Consider the following 14326-nt stretch of genomic DNA (forward strand, 5'->3'; position numbering starts at 1 on the left):
AGGCCTTCAGTGGCAGCCTGTCTGTCGGCCTTGACTTCAGGGGCCTTGTTTTTGTGACATTGACGGACTGTTAGATTATTTGATGGCAGATATTAAAACTGACAAGAAGAGAAACTGTACAGTTAAAACATGAGACCTTTTCTGGTTTTACTTACTGTACCAGAGGGAAATAAATGAGTTGAAATAATTTATTGATATAATTAATTAATATAGTTTAGTTTAAAATAAGTTTTTTTAACTGTTTTTATTGCGCTTGAGTTTGCTTTATTATTATTTTTTTTTCTTGGCTTATTTTTACGTAGCTCTCCGGTGACTTTTAACTTATATCTTGTTAATTTCTGGGCCATTTTGTGTTAAGTTGCTCGTCGCCCTCTTCCCATGTTTTTTAATTTTTTTTTAAATTTTATTTATTTTCTTTTTTAAAGAAATTAATTTGCTCAGGTCTCAAAGGGTTAAGCCCTGCATCGTTGTGTGCTTCACTCTGAACTCGTGTTTGTCTGGATTTGTTTAACAAAACATGTAAGAGATGAGTTTGCATGCCAGACTTGCTGCTTCTTTTGTCTTATTACCAACTAAGAAAGGACATAAACGCCTTCAAATAAAACAATATGAATACATTTTTGGCAAATAAAATATTTAAGCAAGCAAAGGTAATAACCAAAACCTGCATAACATCTCAGGCTGTGTGTCAATAGCTATAAATATTAAAAAATAAAGCACTAATAAAAAACAAAAGAAATCTGTAGGATGTTGTAAATGTTCCCTGTTTGAGAGAGCTTTCTTTTATCAATCAGAGGAAATATGACTGAGGTCTTCTTTAGACGGCCATGCTGTAGTTATGGATCGAGTCTCATCATCTCGGGTTTCCTGCTGGCTTTCAACACTCACAACCTCCAGCTCTCCTGGATTCACACACTCTAAATATAGCTGCCTTAAAGTCAGACGGGATTGAAGGGGAGACTTAAAACTACTGCGAAGAAACTCGGAGACCCAACTGTTTTTAAGTAAACATTTTCAGTGCTATAAGGCGTTTTGGGCCTTTGTGAAATACATTGTTGAACTAATGGACTGACAGTGTGGATTAAATGGTGGACTGGCTTGTTGAGAAGACCATGGGATTAATCAGGGATCAAAGGGCATTATGTCAGTAATGCAATCTTAATCTCCACAGTTATTTCTCCGCAGGTTTAAGTCAAGGAAAGCTCAATATTTGGTTCAGCCGCTGGTTTTAAGTTGCTCCAGCAGAAATGACATGCAACTTGTCTCTTTTAGTTGTCTTCAGTCTTTTCGGTAAGTCCAAAATCATTTGTGTCCTCAACTTTAAGTATGAAAATATTGTTGGTGGTGGCTCAGGTTGAAACTTTTTAAGTGCGTTCTTTCAGTGTTTAACAACGCTTCCTCATGAAAGAAAATCCTTAAATACAAAAAAAGAGGGCCAAACTGTACACTGTAAATAACCAAAAAAAAGAGTTAAAAATAAAACATGAGTGAGAAATTTGCAAAAAATTTCAAGAAAGTAAACAAAACAAGCACAAAAAATAAAAGAATGTATTAAAGTAAGTTGTAATAAAACATAGCAATAAACTAGAATTTACAATACGCAAAAAAGCAAACATTAGTTAAAAGATACAAAATAAGACTACCTGAAAATAGCTACAAAATATGCGGAAGTGTTTAGTCAAATTACCTGAAAAAAAAGCACCAAAAAAAAGTAATAAGTTACAAGACAATTGCCTTCATTTCACCTGTCACTTTCAGAAAAGGCATCATTGGACTAGAAAATGCCTTTTTAAAATGTATTAAAACAAAGTTTTCAAACCCTATATGTTTTATGCATGTCTGGTTGAATCTCAATCAGTGTACACTCACTACAATTTTAACTGTAAAAAACTTACATTTAAAAACTTTAATCAATAACAGATACCCCAAACTGTCTTTAATTTACTGGACTATTATATAGGTCACCTACTGTACTAACAGAATAATATTTACACTGAACCTGCCGTTCATCTCATTTTCTGACACTTATACTCGTTTTGAAACTCTCAATCAGCTTCGTATGAGACACATTTTATCATGGACAAGCTGTACTCTGAGACATGAAATATTGTCTCACCGAAAAATGACTAAAGAAATATGTTTAATTACCATGGCTAATAAATCTAATCCTGATCATGCTGAATTAAACAGAAATCAAATTAAATAAGTGTATATGCTCACTCAAACCTCATTTCTTTTTATTCTCTGGTTTAATGATTTAGTTTTATCTTCTATTTTATTTTAAATCCTATTGTTATGTGTCTTTTGATATTGCTGTTTCTTTTATATTCTGTCTTTTTTATGTTTTGTGTGAATCACTTTGGTTTGTTATTGAAAGATGCTACACAAACAAAGGTACATTGCCTCTAAATGCAGGAAATATTTTAAACCTGTTTCTTGGCACGGCTACGAGTGCTGTTTTGGTTAGCTATTCCTAATTTAAATACATCTTTCCTTCAAGTAAGATGAAGACTAAATTATATATGAAAAGTGATTACTATAATAATACGCTTGCATATTTATCTTCTTTACTCTTGTGTCATTGTCTCCTTTTCTCTCTGCTTCTTGTTTTTTTTTAATCTTTTTTTTTCTACCTCTGTGTCTTTATCTTCTTCTTCCCCTCCCTCTTTAGTGTCTCAGTGCCATGGTGGCTGTGCAGAGGTGGACTCTCTGACCGAAGCCGTGGCAGGAGAGAGATTCCTGCTGGGCTGCATCTCCTGTAAGAAAAGAGAGGAGGTGTCCGGCCGAGCCACTGTGGACTGGCACTTCAAACCGCTGGAGGAGGAGGAGTTCAGGCATGTGAGTTCGCCAAAGGAGCTGTTGAATCTGTCTGCGATTTGTGAATGAAAAAGGGGATCTCCTCTGCTATCAAGGTGCTTTGAGCATCTCTGAAACTGTGCCATGAATATTACCAAAAACAGAAGTACATGTTATTGTTTCATACCTCTGACAATGCCATAACTTTGCTCTATATTTTTGTACGTCTCTACATTCACATCATGGACATTCTGTGGGCATTAAAGGTGCAGCAGGGATACTAAACTTTTAAGAATGACAGGGGCCAGGGGCCAGGGGCCAGTTGTAGCAGCCTCACACGTTTCTTGAATTTGAGGACATTTCTAGCATTTATTGACGCTTTTGGGGTTTAGGATGTTTCTAGGATTTAAGGACATTTGTAGGGTTTAAGGATTTTTCTAGGATTTTAGGACATTCTCAGATTTTAGGACATTTCTGGGATTGTAAAACATTTCTAGGATCTCAAGACATTTCTAGGATTTCAGGACGTTTCTAGAATTTAAGCACAGATCTTGGATTTTAGGATGTTAGGGGCTTGCTAGAACATCTGGCAGGGGGTGAGGGATTCAGGACCAGGAGATGGCGGTAATTTTCTTCTTCTTCCTTGTTCTTGCTCTTCTTCTGCTTTAGAAGGACATGTTACAATGTGCACCATATTGCTACCATAAAGAAAAGTTATAGTAATGCACGGCATAATTAGAGTACAAAATCTAAAGAGGGTGTGCTTGCTTCTTTCTTGGATTACACAAATATTCATAAATATCTCACGTTTCCTTCTCTTAGATTTTCCACTATGAACACCCCAGTGCTGACATCCTCCATGAAGATTTCAGCCACCGCCTGGAGTGGCATGGGACACAAAACGAAGATATTCAGATAGGATCCATTTACATTAATGACGTCATCTTCAATGACACAGGGACGTACCGCTGCACCATCCACCGCACCCTCTTCCTGCCACGGTATGATGAGCACGTCACTGTGGAGAAGGAGGTGGAGCTCAACGTGGTGGCTGTAGGTAAGGTGGGATTTACCTGTGAAAAGATTAGCTGTCAGCAGTGGTGGAGGAAGAATTCAGATCCCTCACTTAAACAACAATAATGTAAATACATTTTTACAGGTAAAAGCTCTTTTGTTAAAACCCTACTTCCTTTTTAAGTACATGTTATTAGCAAAACATTCTTAAAGAAAAGTACTTCACCCACAAAATAACCATTTGTATATCAATTACTTATTGTGTGTTACACTGAATTGGTGAAGAAAACAGAGAAACCAAAAAGGGAGACAGAAGTCATTGTCAAAACAATATTGAAACATCTATTCTCAAACTCCCACACAACCCATGTAGTAAATTAATCTGAGTCTCATTTATCCAGGCGTATGCTCAGTGCTTCCCAAACACATACATTTTCATTAAAGTCATTACAGAATAAAACATGCATGCACGTGCGTCTGAACCGTCCATTTACAAGTGTGTTTCTCAGCCATGCATGAGTCTGGCGTGTTTTAAATCACAATAAGAGAAGAAACAAGACAGCTCTGCAACACAGATTTGCTTTTCTCTCTAATCTTTGCTTTTTTGAGAATTTTTCATGACTTTGGGCCTCAAACAGTCATTTAAATGAAACTGAAAATGAATCCGTGAAGTTCAATTATTTTTTGTATAACTGCTCATGGATTTGTGTATGTGTGTAACACCACCCTGAGTATAAACATTTCACAAACCAAAAAGATTGGGATTCAGAGGTTTAAATACTAAATTGCTTTTAATTTCATAAATGTACCCTATATTTTCTATGGTTTGTCTTAATCTAAAAGTAACCAGTAACTCAGATAAATATTGTGTTACAATAGTTACAATACGTCCCTCCTCTACTACTTTTATACAAGCCTTGTTCAGCAGCAGCACATCACAAAAGAATAGTGTCTTTTGCAGAGTGTCTCCTCAAGGACAAATGTCTGTAAGAGTCTGCACAGAAGACACACTCCTAACCCTTCCTCTGTCATGCCTCATTGTTGGTTTCTCTCTTCCAGCCAATCGGGAGCTGACAGCGGTGATCTCAGAGATCATGATGTACGTGCTGATTGTAGTTCTGCAGCTGTGGCTCATTTTGGTTCTGGTCTACTGTTACAAGAAGATTTCGGAGGAGCATGAAGCTCGGGAGGCCCGTATAGCTCTCAAGGCTCAGGCACAGTGAGTCATCTGTCTTTTATGTCATGTATTATGAAGGTGTTTCATTTCAGATTAAGCATTAAGCCTTTTAACATTACACTGGGGTCAGGGGTCTTACAAAGAGGTTTAAAGGGACAGTGGTGAGGATTGCAGATTGCATCCAGCTAAAACTCCCAGTTAGGATTCCTTCAGTGTTCATTGTTGGTTGGTTCATTGGTTTTTACCAGGACCTGAATTATCTGCAGTTTTTTTCTCAACAAAACAAAATGATCAGGTGATTTAAAGTAGTAAAAATACTGAATAAAGCAGTTCCACGTTAAAAATCAGTGTTTCTCTATAGCTGTTTGGCACGTCGGAGATGGCCTGCTAATGTGCGCCCCCCCCAAAATCCTATACACTGGACCTTTAAGTAAATGTGACCTAATAATAGTAACAATAATTCACCTTTTCCTTTTATATTTCCAGGCTGTTAGAATCAAAAGACAATTGTGACGGGGTGCAGCTGGAGTAACATTAATGGTAAGTTATATTTGTCTTTCAAATTACACAGATTTACTGATTTGCACAACGTCTAATATAGGAAAATGTAATAGTAAATTGTGACACATAGGTCCATGAAAGCATATCTTTCTCTTAAACATTTTTTTTTCATTTGTATCCACCAGGTAAAAAGATCATCTCTGCAAGAGTAGTGCTTCATTAACGTATTAAATGAGTGAAAGATTTTTAAAGAGGCCTTAGAAGGATTTTAAAAGCAAATGGCATTTAATGTAAGGAATCCAATTAGTGATTATTTTTATTTTAAGCTTATAGAATAATAAATTACCAAAGCTCAGAGTTATGTTTTTACTTTTCGTGTGATGTGTTTGAAAATGATGTGGCAGGTACTCTCCTGCATCTATTTGGATGTTCATGTGTGGACGGCATGTCAATGTCTGCTTGTTACATGTATCGTGTCTTTTCAAAATACTTTATATATGCATAAAGTCTTTTTCATAATAAACTCAAAACCTAGGTAAAACACTTTGTTTTTAGGTTGATTTCCTTAAGTTTAGGCGACTAAAACGGTAGTTGCCAGTGTTACAAACTGATGCCGACTAGTACGTATCATACCGCCACAAGAGGTGCTTCTCTGCGTCTGTGTCTGAATCCAACGCCCACTGACAAAGTGGCAGTATCTGAGAAATTAGGCTGTCGCCCGCAGCCTCCATAACTGATGTACCTGGTGCGTATCATATAGCTGCATAAGGTGCCAATGTGTGTCTGTCTCTGATGCAGCAATGTTTGACAAGTTGGGAGTGAGAGCGTGCTGATTCACCTGAAAACAATGAAACATGCAAGCAAAAGAGAAAGATACATAATGTACATATACATAATCTTTAGCAGGGATTGTGCCGTTGAACCATGGTCTTTTCAAAAGCTGTTGCAGCATTTCTAGTGGTGTTTGTGCCACAAAACGTGGGTGTTTCAAGCCATAAACCATACAAACAATGTGGTTTGTGTGCCTAAACATAACCACACATTGAACACAGCGTTGTTAAAATATAAAGTTTCAGAATATCCACTTCACAATAATGTACAAATGTAATGTTTGCAGAAATGTACTATGCCAACATTTGTTCAGGTGATCGGGCTGCGAATCATAACTTGAAAGACTTAAAAAAAGATTTAAAACATCCCAGTAACAGGCCGATTAATCAGTATGCCTAAGCTCTCTGGGCCGCTCTCAGTTATAAAAAGCAGTTTTTTAACAGAAATTTGTATTGATAAAGCAGCAGGTTTAGAATATACGGCTTCAGATGAGCTGTTGGCTCACGTGCGTATATTTAAATATGCTGCGGTTAATGCAGCCCACGACATTTGTTGCTAGTTCCTCTTTTGCATCTCTTATGACCACACAGCAGAAGCAGAATGGCCCAAAAGAAAAATCCATCTTTGAAATGATTTTGCCGTTACCTAAAAATTACATGAAACAAATGAGGCCTCTAAGTGTTGAATTATGACGAATGTCTTAATAATACAAAATGAGAGTTCTATAGTTTCATTAATGTGACTTTCTAGGTATCTGAGAGGTCTTTGTATCTTGAGATATAAACAGACAGTGAGTGGATACAGCAACACTATCAGGACACTGACATCATGTACTGTTAAGCTTAAGCAGGATGTCTTCATTTATCAGTGTCAGCAGTGTTCAGTGTTCCAGTTGGTCTTATCTGTGTCCTTTTTATGTCTGTCCAAGTTTGTCAATCAACTTGAACAAATGAAATGTTTTTGTAATTTTTTTTTTTTTTTTTTGTCTGCTGCACTTGCTGCTTTTGCTCTGGTTGGTAAAAAGAAAGTGAACTTAATCATTGTTTACGATGACAATGATGCACTGTTGGAAAAACTGCATGCATTGTCTGGATGTTTCATGTGCAAAATCTGTGTAATTTACTTCGTCTGAAAATATTTAGGAGATTTTTTCCCCTTTTTCTTAAAAAAAAAAAGAATAGTTTAAGGACGTTTGGAGGTGATTGTGTTGTAACTCAATCTCGTCTAAGCTGTGCCGCACACTGTCCACATTGACTCCAGTCTGAAAGCAGCTTTGTTCTCCTGCTGCAGCCCGGCACCTCCTACTAAAATATGGACATTGTTGATTTTCAGTAATTAATGAGACAATATGATCAGCCGCATACACTCTTAACAACCTGGGTTCAGACACCAGTCTTGAGCCACAATGAATGATAGAAACTGTATCTTCAAGTAATTCTTAATATTAGTTTGTCCCTGATTATAAGACTGTCCCAACATATAAACATCTGAGCCAATTTACCATATTTTTCTAATGATTTTCATTATGTCTTACCAGATCAGCACTGCCTAAATGAGATGGTCTGATGTAAAGACAATGACCTAACTGCAAACATGCTCATCTACAATTCATGTCAGCTGATTGTAGCAGTATAGCACAGTGGTTAAAGTCATGCTACACTACTGCCTCTCTATGCTGAGCTCTTTTGACCTTGCCCTGTGACCTCCTTGTTTCATTAAAAGTGTTGACAAGATGAACGTGCTGCATATCTCCTCTGCGTAAAAGCATAAGGGAGGGAACATTATGACCAAGACAGGAGGGGGATGTACGTTTCTATTCGAAGTGCGAGTGTTTGAGACCAGCTGCTCTTAATCCTACTGGAGACACATGACTCGAAATCATCGCTGTCTGCTGCTGCCAATGACGACAGGAACTGAATCCGGATACTTGAAAGGTAGGTTTTTCTTTCTACTTAATAAAGCTTGAAAAATGATGTAGGAATCAGTTTCTATATCATTTCACCTTCAATCTCCTACCACCAAGACTAACTTTGAAAGGTGAGTAACCAGTCTTTTTCAAAATGTAATTTTAACATATGATGACATACTAAAGCACCAGATGCAAACCTGGGGGTCCCGAAACCTACACTAAAGCTTCATGGGGGGCACAAGTCTTTGATTTTAAACCTTTAACACCTGGAACTACATCAGTTTTCTTGTGCTGCATTCAGACGCCGTTTACAAATATTTAAACCTCTGAAACCAGGGAAAATTGGTTTGAGTTCTCTCAAAAACACAGGAAATTAGAGATTTTTTAATGGGGAACAGGTCCAGAAAACTATATTTATTATTCTCTTAATTATATATTTAAAATCATGTCACAGAAAAGAGGGGGAAAAAACAAAATCTTATTTTTTAAACCCTTTCTTGAGTTATTTTCTTGTTTGTTTGTTTTGTTAGTTTATTTTTTAATTTTTTTTTTAGCTTATTTTCAGGTAATTTTCTTGTAAGTTTTTGCAAATTTCTTGCTAATTTTTGGGCCATTTCTTTTTTCTCTTTCTTAAGTTACTCATCACCTCCCTCTAGTGTTTTTAAAAGAAGTAATGCCAATTTGCAAAGTTATCAAAGGGTTAAGGGGTGTTAATTTTTTTAAAAAAAATAACTATACAATAGGCCTGTATCTCAATATTTTATTCATCTTTGTGAAGAAAACTTTTTTTTTTATTTGTTTTTTATGTTTAGATTATAATTCAAGATATAAACTCAAATTTGTGTAAGTATCATACATGTTTGTTTGCCACAGAGTTTACTGTGGTTTTGAAAAGAGCATGTATATAAGTTTAACTTTCAGTTCAGTTTTAAATGTGAAGGTCTTCCACAATAATTTAAGGTAACATGGCATGACTAATTGATATACAATTGGTAATTTTGTGGGTGAAGTGTTCTTTTAAGTAAAAAGGTTGGGAAGTGATGTACTAAAGTGTCACTTAAACACACTTTATGAAAGTCTGAGAAATAGGAATTTCCTGAAATAGATTTCTCCTTATTTCTTCTGTGGGATAAATTTGTTTTATTTAAATCACTGTGTGTTAATGTTCTGAGACTCTAAAATTTATTATCAGTCTTACTAATTATGCCTGTCACTTAGCTCCTCCATATTTTGTTTATATTGTCTTAATATGCACTCATTCTATCAAATCAGAAGGAAAACATAAAGTATTTAGCAACTTGGGGGTTTTCTGCAACTCAGAAAGCACATTTTTCTCATTTATCTGTTGCCTCTTGAGATGTTGTAAGCGAATCAGATGGAATAACTCACATTTTGATATTGCTACATAATACAATAGTAATATATATAGTTTAATTTCTGCAGAGATAAACTGGATTTTCTCTGAGATGAATCTTTTTCTTACCATCTCCTCCGCCTCAGTTGCAGTTTGCTGAGCGTCCAGCAGAGGTCAGCCATGCCACACATCAACACCACCGAACTGCAGTCGCTCCTGCTCTCCCTCCTGCAGCACTGCCTCAACAGCACAAGCATGCTGCCGCCGCCGATACCTCAGAACTACACTACCCAGCAGGCTGTGCACCACATGGCTGGATCCAGGGCCCACACTGAGTCTCAGGGCATGATGTATATCCTCCTGGTGGTTGGCATGTTCAGTTTCTTCACATTCGGCATCATGCTCAGCTACATCCGCTCCAAGAAGCTGGAGAGCTCTCAGGATCCGTACCACCAGTACATCGCCCACGACTGGACCAAGGTGATGACTCCGTCCAGGGCCGTTGCTCAGGCGCTGCAAGCTGCAGGTGACGGAGCCAGTGGCAAGGAGCCCATCGTCATCTGCAACCCTGCGACACTGGAGCAGCTGCCAGACTAGAATGAGACAGTCAGCTTTTTTAACCTTTTCCCACACCCAAAACATGTAAAACTCTGTAACACAAAGTTTTAATTTACCTTAACTTTTAATGTCACATAGCAACCAAAAGTTAGTGTTAGGTTTGTATTTTCAGAGGAGCAATTTCACAGAAACAACACGTGCAGTTCCTCACACTTTACAGTCATGATTGCTCAATACTTGTTTTTTCCAGCTAGAGTTGCCAAATGTTTTCCAGTGAACGCAGCTAGCACTTAAGTTACTAAATGACATCATACGCTCATTTGCATGTTGGTGACATCATCACGCATTAATCGATGCATTCAAACCTCGCCGAGTTAGACTCAAATCTTCAATAAAAAATTTGGAAGGGATGAGAACTACAGGGTTTACGCTGGACAGAAAAGCGACCCAATATGTAAATTGTCCGATTTTTCTTCTCTGCTGCTTCTAATCACACTGAGAGCTCTGTCCCTGCTTGCCTGTGTGTCTGAGTGTCTCTCTGTGTGCCTGTATGTTCCTGTGTGTCCACTCGTCTCTCTCTCTCTCTCTCTGTAGACTCAAATGTGGAAGTACCAGATGTATATTTTATCATTTATCACAATCAAATCATTCATATCATTTCTAATATAGCGCTTATGTTGTTGTTAATAGAGTATTTAGTGTGTTTTCCTGCCGGATTCGCTAGCAGCTTTTTTTTTTTTTTAACCTATTTTCAAGATTTGATCCAATCTGATCAATTTCTTTTGAACAACTCGTCCCTGGTGACAATCCTGGACAAAAGCAGCAGTAACACAGAGTTAATCAGTGGCCCCATTGTTTGATTCAGAGTGTATATTAATAAGTAGATTAATAAATCTGTCTGAAATATTGCCCCGTGAACTGATATTATTGGTTTAAGTGGGGAAAAAAACCCTTAGAATCCCAGTTTTACTGGTTTGATCTGAGCAAATTCTTCATCCAAGACATCAAGCCTTGTTTGTTTTTTTTAGGCTTATTTACAGCGTTGGCTCTTTTTTTCTCCTCCTTCCTCCTCTCTCTCTCCTTCTCCCTCTGTTTCTGCTGGTCCAGTCTGTGTTGTTGGGCTCCTTTCACAGCGCGCTCAATCTCACGTGACAAACTGAAGTGAACCATTTGCATTTTGAGCATCGGTACGATGAGGTTGTAATTGTCCACCGTCTTGTTAAGTTTCACCAAATCCTCCTCTACGGATGCACACAGCTCCTCCCATTGGCTTTGCTCTTTGGGGGTCATGGGGTCGTCGAGCCTGGCTCTGCCTTCCAATAACCTATTTCGGATGTGAGCAGTGCTCTCTCGGATGTCACGTTGCGTGACGACCCAGGGTGGCTGGTAGCCGTTGTCAATGAGGATGCGGTTGAGGTTATGGGTCATGGGATCGGCATACGGATTGTGCTCAAACTTGTTGAGAGGCTTTCCAGCTCCACTCAGGTTCCTGAAGTCTCCCCGGGCCATCGACTCCTGGATCAGGTCCTCCACAAGCCGCTCCACAGCCTGGGTGATTTTGATCTTTCGACTGCGCTGACGCATGTCCCGTTCCACCAGCGCCCCCTCTGCGGCGGCAGCCCTCTCGTGCTCCTTCTGCCGGTAGTCCAAAACCTGCTCTGATGCGCGGTCGACACGAATCTGCCGGTACTGACGCTCACGCTGGCTGGGCGTGCCTGAGCCCACACCCTCGTAGCTGAGGTAGTGTCTGTGCTGAAGTGCAGTACCTCTGAACTTCTCCTCACTCTCCACGTCCGTCCCTTCATCAGGTCGCTTGGTTTTGCTCTGATGTGCCAGCACAGCACGGTAGGCCTCCTCAACCCGAGCAAACAGCATCGCATCTGCAGTCGGAGCCCCAGAGTCCGGGTGGTAGAGCTTGGCTAGGCGCAAGTAGGCCTCTTTCACCTGCGCAGGACTGCTGTGTCCCGCATCAGGCAGCTGCAGAAGCCTGTAGCTCTCTTGCAGGCTGCGGCTGATCTGGGGCACGGAGCTGAGAGCTCTGAGAAACACGGACTGTCGAGACGACACGAGCAGAAAGTGGCCATGAGAGAAGCCGCTGCGAAGATGGAAAGTGCAACTCATTTCTGGCACGCTCCTGTGGATTTGAAAAGCATAAGTTAGTATAAAAGACAACCAGTCATATTAATGATCTTTACAGTAGCTCATTCTGCCAGGTAGGAGATTTCCGACCGAAATAAATCTTTCTAAAAAATGAATGGAGAGTGGTGTGCTCAGTTTGTGTCGAGTTAATTGTGGTAAAGCAATGTGGTCTGTGGTGGGTTAAATGATTAAAAAAATGGAGACAAAAAGAACCAGCTTACTGAAAAAACTTGAAGTGGTCTTTTAAAGCTGTCACAGGCACTCTTGTATCGTCTTTCCAAATAAATTATCAGTAGTTCAAATAATCTTAATAATGACTTAAGAGTCTTGCTGAAGTATTAAGTCAAATTATAAGAGTAAAACTGGTCCAGCTCTGAGTATCTATTGTTTGAGTTATGGACTAAATCGGTCATGTCCAAAGTCCGGTCCAGGGGCCAATCGTGGCCCTCAGACCAATTACACATGGCCCTCGGCTTGTCTTTGAAAATATACTATATGATTAATACAATATAAAATGATCAATCAAAATAACTTTGCACATTTCCACGCACCCTTACAAATGACAGGACAACCATCAGTGTTATAATGTACCAAAGTAGTAATACTTACTTGAGTTTTTTGTAATAATTACTTAAGTATGTTTTGGAAGTATCTGTACTTTACGTTTATATTTCTGTCAGTGTTAACTTTTAGTCCACTATATTCCCAAAATATAATGTACACTTTTACGCCAATACATTTCTCCCAAGCACTGTATATATTTTGTATATATATTTGGCCTTTTAGCCCTTTAGGTTGTAAAAAAAACTTATTCAAAACTTCAAGCATAATATATGATCCATTTTTAAAGTGGTGTATGTTACAAAGATGTAAACATCATCATTCTAAAAATTGTGACTGCTTGCTTTTTTATCAAGGCCATTTACTTGAACTTCAACATTCAATACTTAAGTAGAACTACTAGCGATCATGATATACTTTAAGATTTGCACTCAAATGATATTTTAATAGGTGACATTAACTTCACACACAATCATATTTCCCTCCCACAGTATATTTAACATTGTATATTCATTCAAAATATTACAGCTTATCGTGTATATTCATTACTCTGCACTTCATTTTTACTTTTATTTTAGTGGTAACTAACTAAGACAGATGCTACAATAAAAACTTATTTTGAGGGTTTTTTTTCAATTTTGAGTTTTTGTGTGGTTTTGTTTTTAATAAATTTGAGTTTGGGGGTGTCTATTTTTCTTCTAAACAATTTTGAGGGCTTTTTATTTGGACTTTTTGGTTATTTTATTTCTATTATTTTGAGTTATTTGGGTGTTTTTTTTTAATTTAGAGATTTTACTACATTGAGTACTTTTACTTTTCATAATGTATGTACATTTTTGTCATTATGCTTACTTTTACTTACTATTTTAAATGCAAGACTTTTACTTGTAACAAAGTATTTCTACTGGGTGGTATTAGTACTTTTACCTACTTAAAGGATATGAATACTTCTAACACTACAGATGACGTTACTGTCACCGTTACCTGTCTGTCTCGAGGAGTGTTTCACCTGTGGGCCTGTCTTTGAGCTGCGTCTTCAATAAAGTTTTGAATTGAATTGTTCACCCTTTAACGGTCAGGCGCGAGACTGCACGCTGGTCATCAATAACTGACAGAAATATGGAGGTTAAAGCTGAAGGCTGATTCACCGACGTTAACGTTAGCTAGGAAACGAAACGACTAAACGGGTTCGTTTAACGCTAACGGACACTTAAAACGGGACGAAACGAGCGTGTTTACGGTAATTTAATGAATGTAAGTTAACGTTATGACCTTCAACTCGGAGCCACGGAGGGACAGAGAGGACTGTTGGAGGAAGGCGGCTCACCTCTCCGTTTAGCTTGTTGTTTGTTGTCATCTGGACCTTCTTCTTTTTCTGCTGTTTCCTGTCGCTTTTCTCCACAGCTGTCGTTTTACCGCCCTCTGTCGACCCCGACCGCCGAGGAGACGGAGCGGAAACGGAGAGGAGAGGAGCGGAGAGGAGGGG

At 38.4% G+C, this 14326-nt stretch overlaps 3 protein-coding genes across 5 annotated transcripts; 2 read left to right on the top strand and 1 right to left on the bottom strand.

Moving 5' to 3' along the window:
• Positions 1–627: 627 nt before the first annotated feature.
• si:ch211-225p5.8 (uncharacterized protein LOC555567 homolog) lies at positions 628–6017 on the top strand. Its single transcript, XM_042490248.1, has 6 exons — positions 628–1290; positions 2672–2838; positions 3619–3853; positions 4870–5029; positions 5474–5527; positions 5674–6017. Exons 1-5 carry the CDS (start codon positions 1248–1250, stop codon positions 5517–5519), a joined length of 651 nt encoding a protein of 216 aa, XP_042346182.1. The 5' UTR covers positions 628–1247; the 3' UTR covers positions 5520–5527; positions 5674–6017.
• Positions 6018–9723: 3706 nt separating this feature from the next.
• On the top strand, positions 9724–10179 carry LOC121945882 (potassium voltage-gated channel subfamily E member 1-like). The gene has a single exon (XM_042490249.1). The coding sequence runs from the start codon at positions 9763–9765 to the stop codon at positions 10177–10179; it is 417 nt and encodes a 138-aa protein (XP_042346183.1). The 5' UTR covers positions 9724–9762.
• A 110-nt stretch (positions 10180–10289) lies between these two features.
• dnajc28 (DnaJ (Hsp40) homolog, subfamily C, member 28) lies at positions 10290–14267 on the bottom strand. Of its 3 annotated transcripts, none has more exons than XM_042490658.1 (2): positions 14113–14267; positions 10290–12274 (listed from the first exon to the last, which is right to left on the bottom strand). In XM_042490658.1, the coding sequence occupies exon 2, from the start codon at positions 12259–12261 to the stop codon at positions 11107–11109; it is 1155 nt and encodes a 384-aa protein (XP_042346592.1). In that variant the 5' UTR covers positions 12262–12274; positions 14113–14267; the 3' UTR covers positions 10290–11106. The 3 variants fall into 3 exon arrangements, with proteins under 3 accessions (XP_042346592.1, XP_042346593.1, XP_042346594.1); XM_042490659.1 differs by having other exon boundaries at positions 14168–14253; XM_042490660.1 differs by lacking the exon at positions 14113–14267 and adding an exon at positions 13825–14088.
• Between the last annotated feature and the right edge of the window lie 59 nt (positions 14268–14326).

Source organism: Plectropomus leopardus, chromosome 7, assembly GCF_008729295.1.
Source record: "Plectropomus leopardus isolate mb chromosome 7, YSFRI_Pleo_2.0, whole genome shotgun sequence".
NCBI classification, from domain to species: Eukaryota; Metazoa; Chordata; class Actinopteri; order Perciformes; family Serranidae; genus Plectropomus; species Plectropomus leopardus.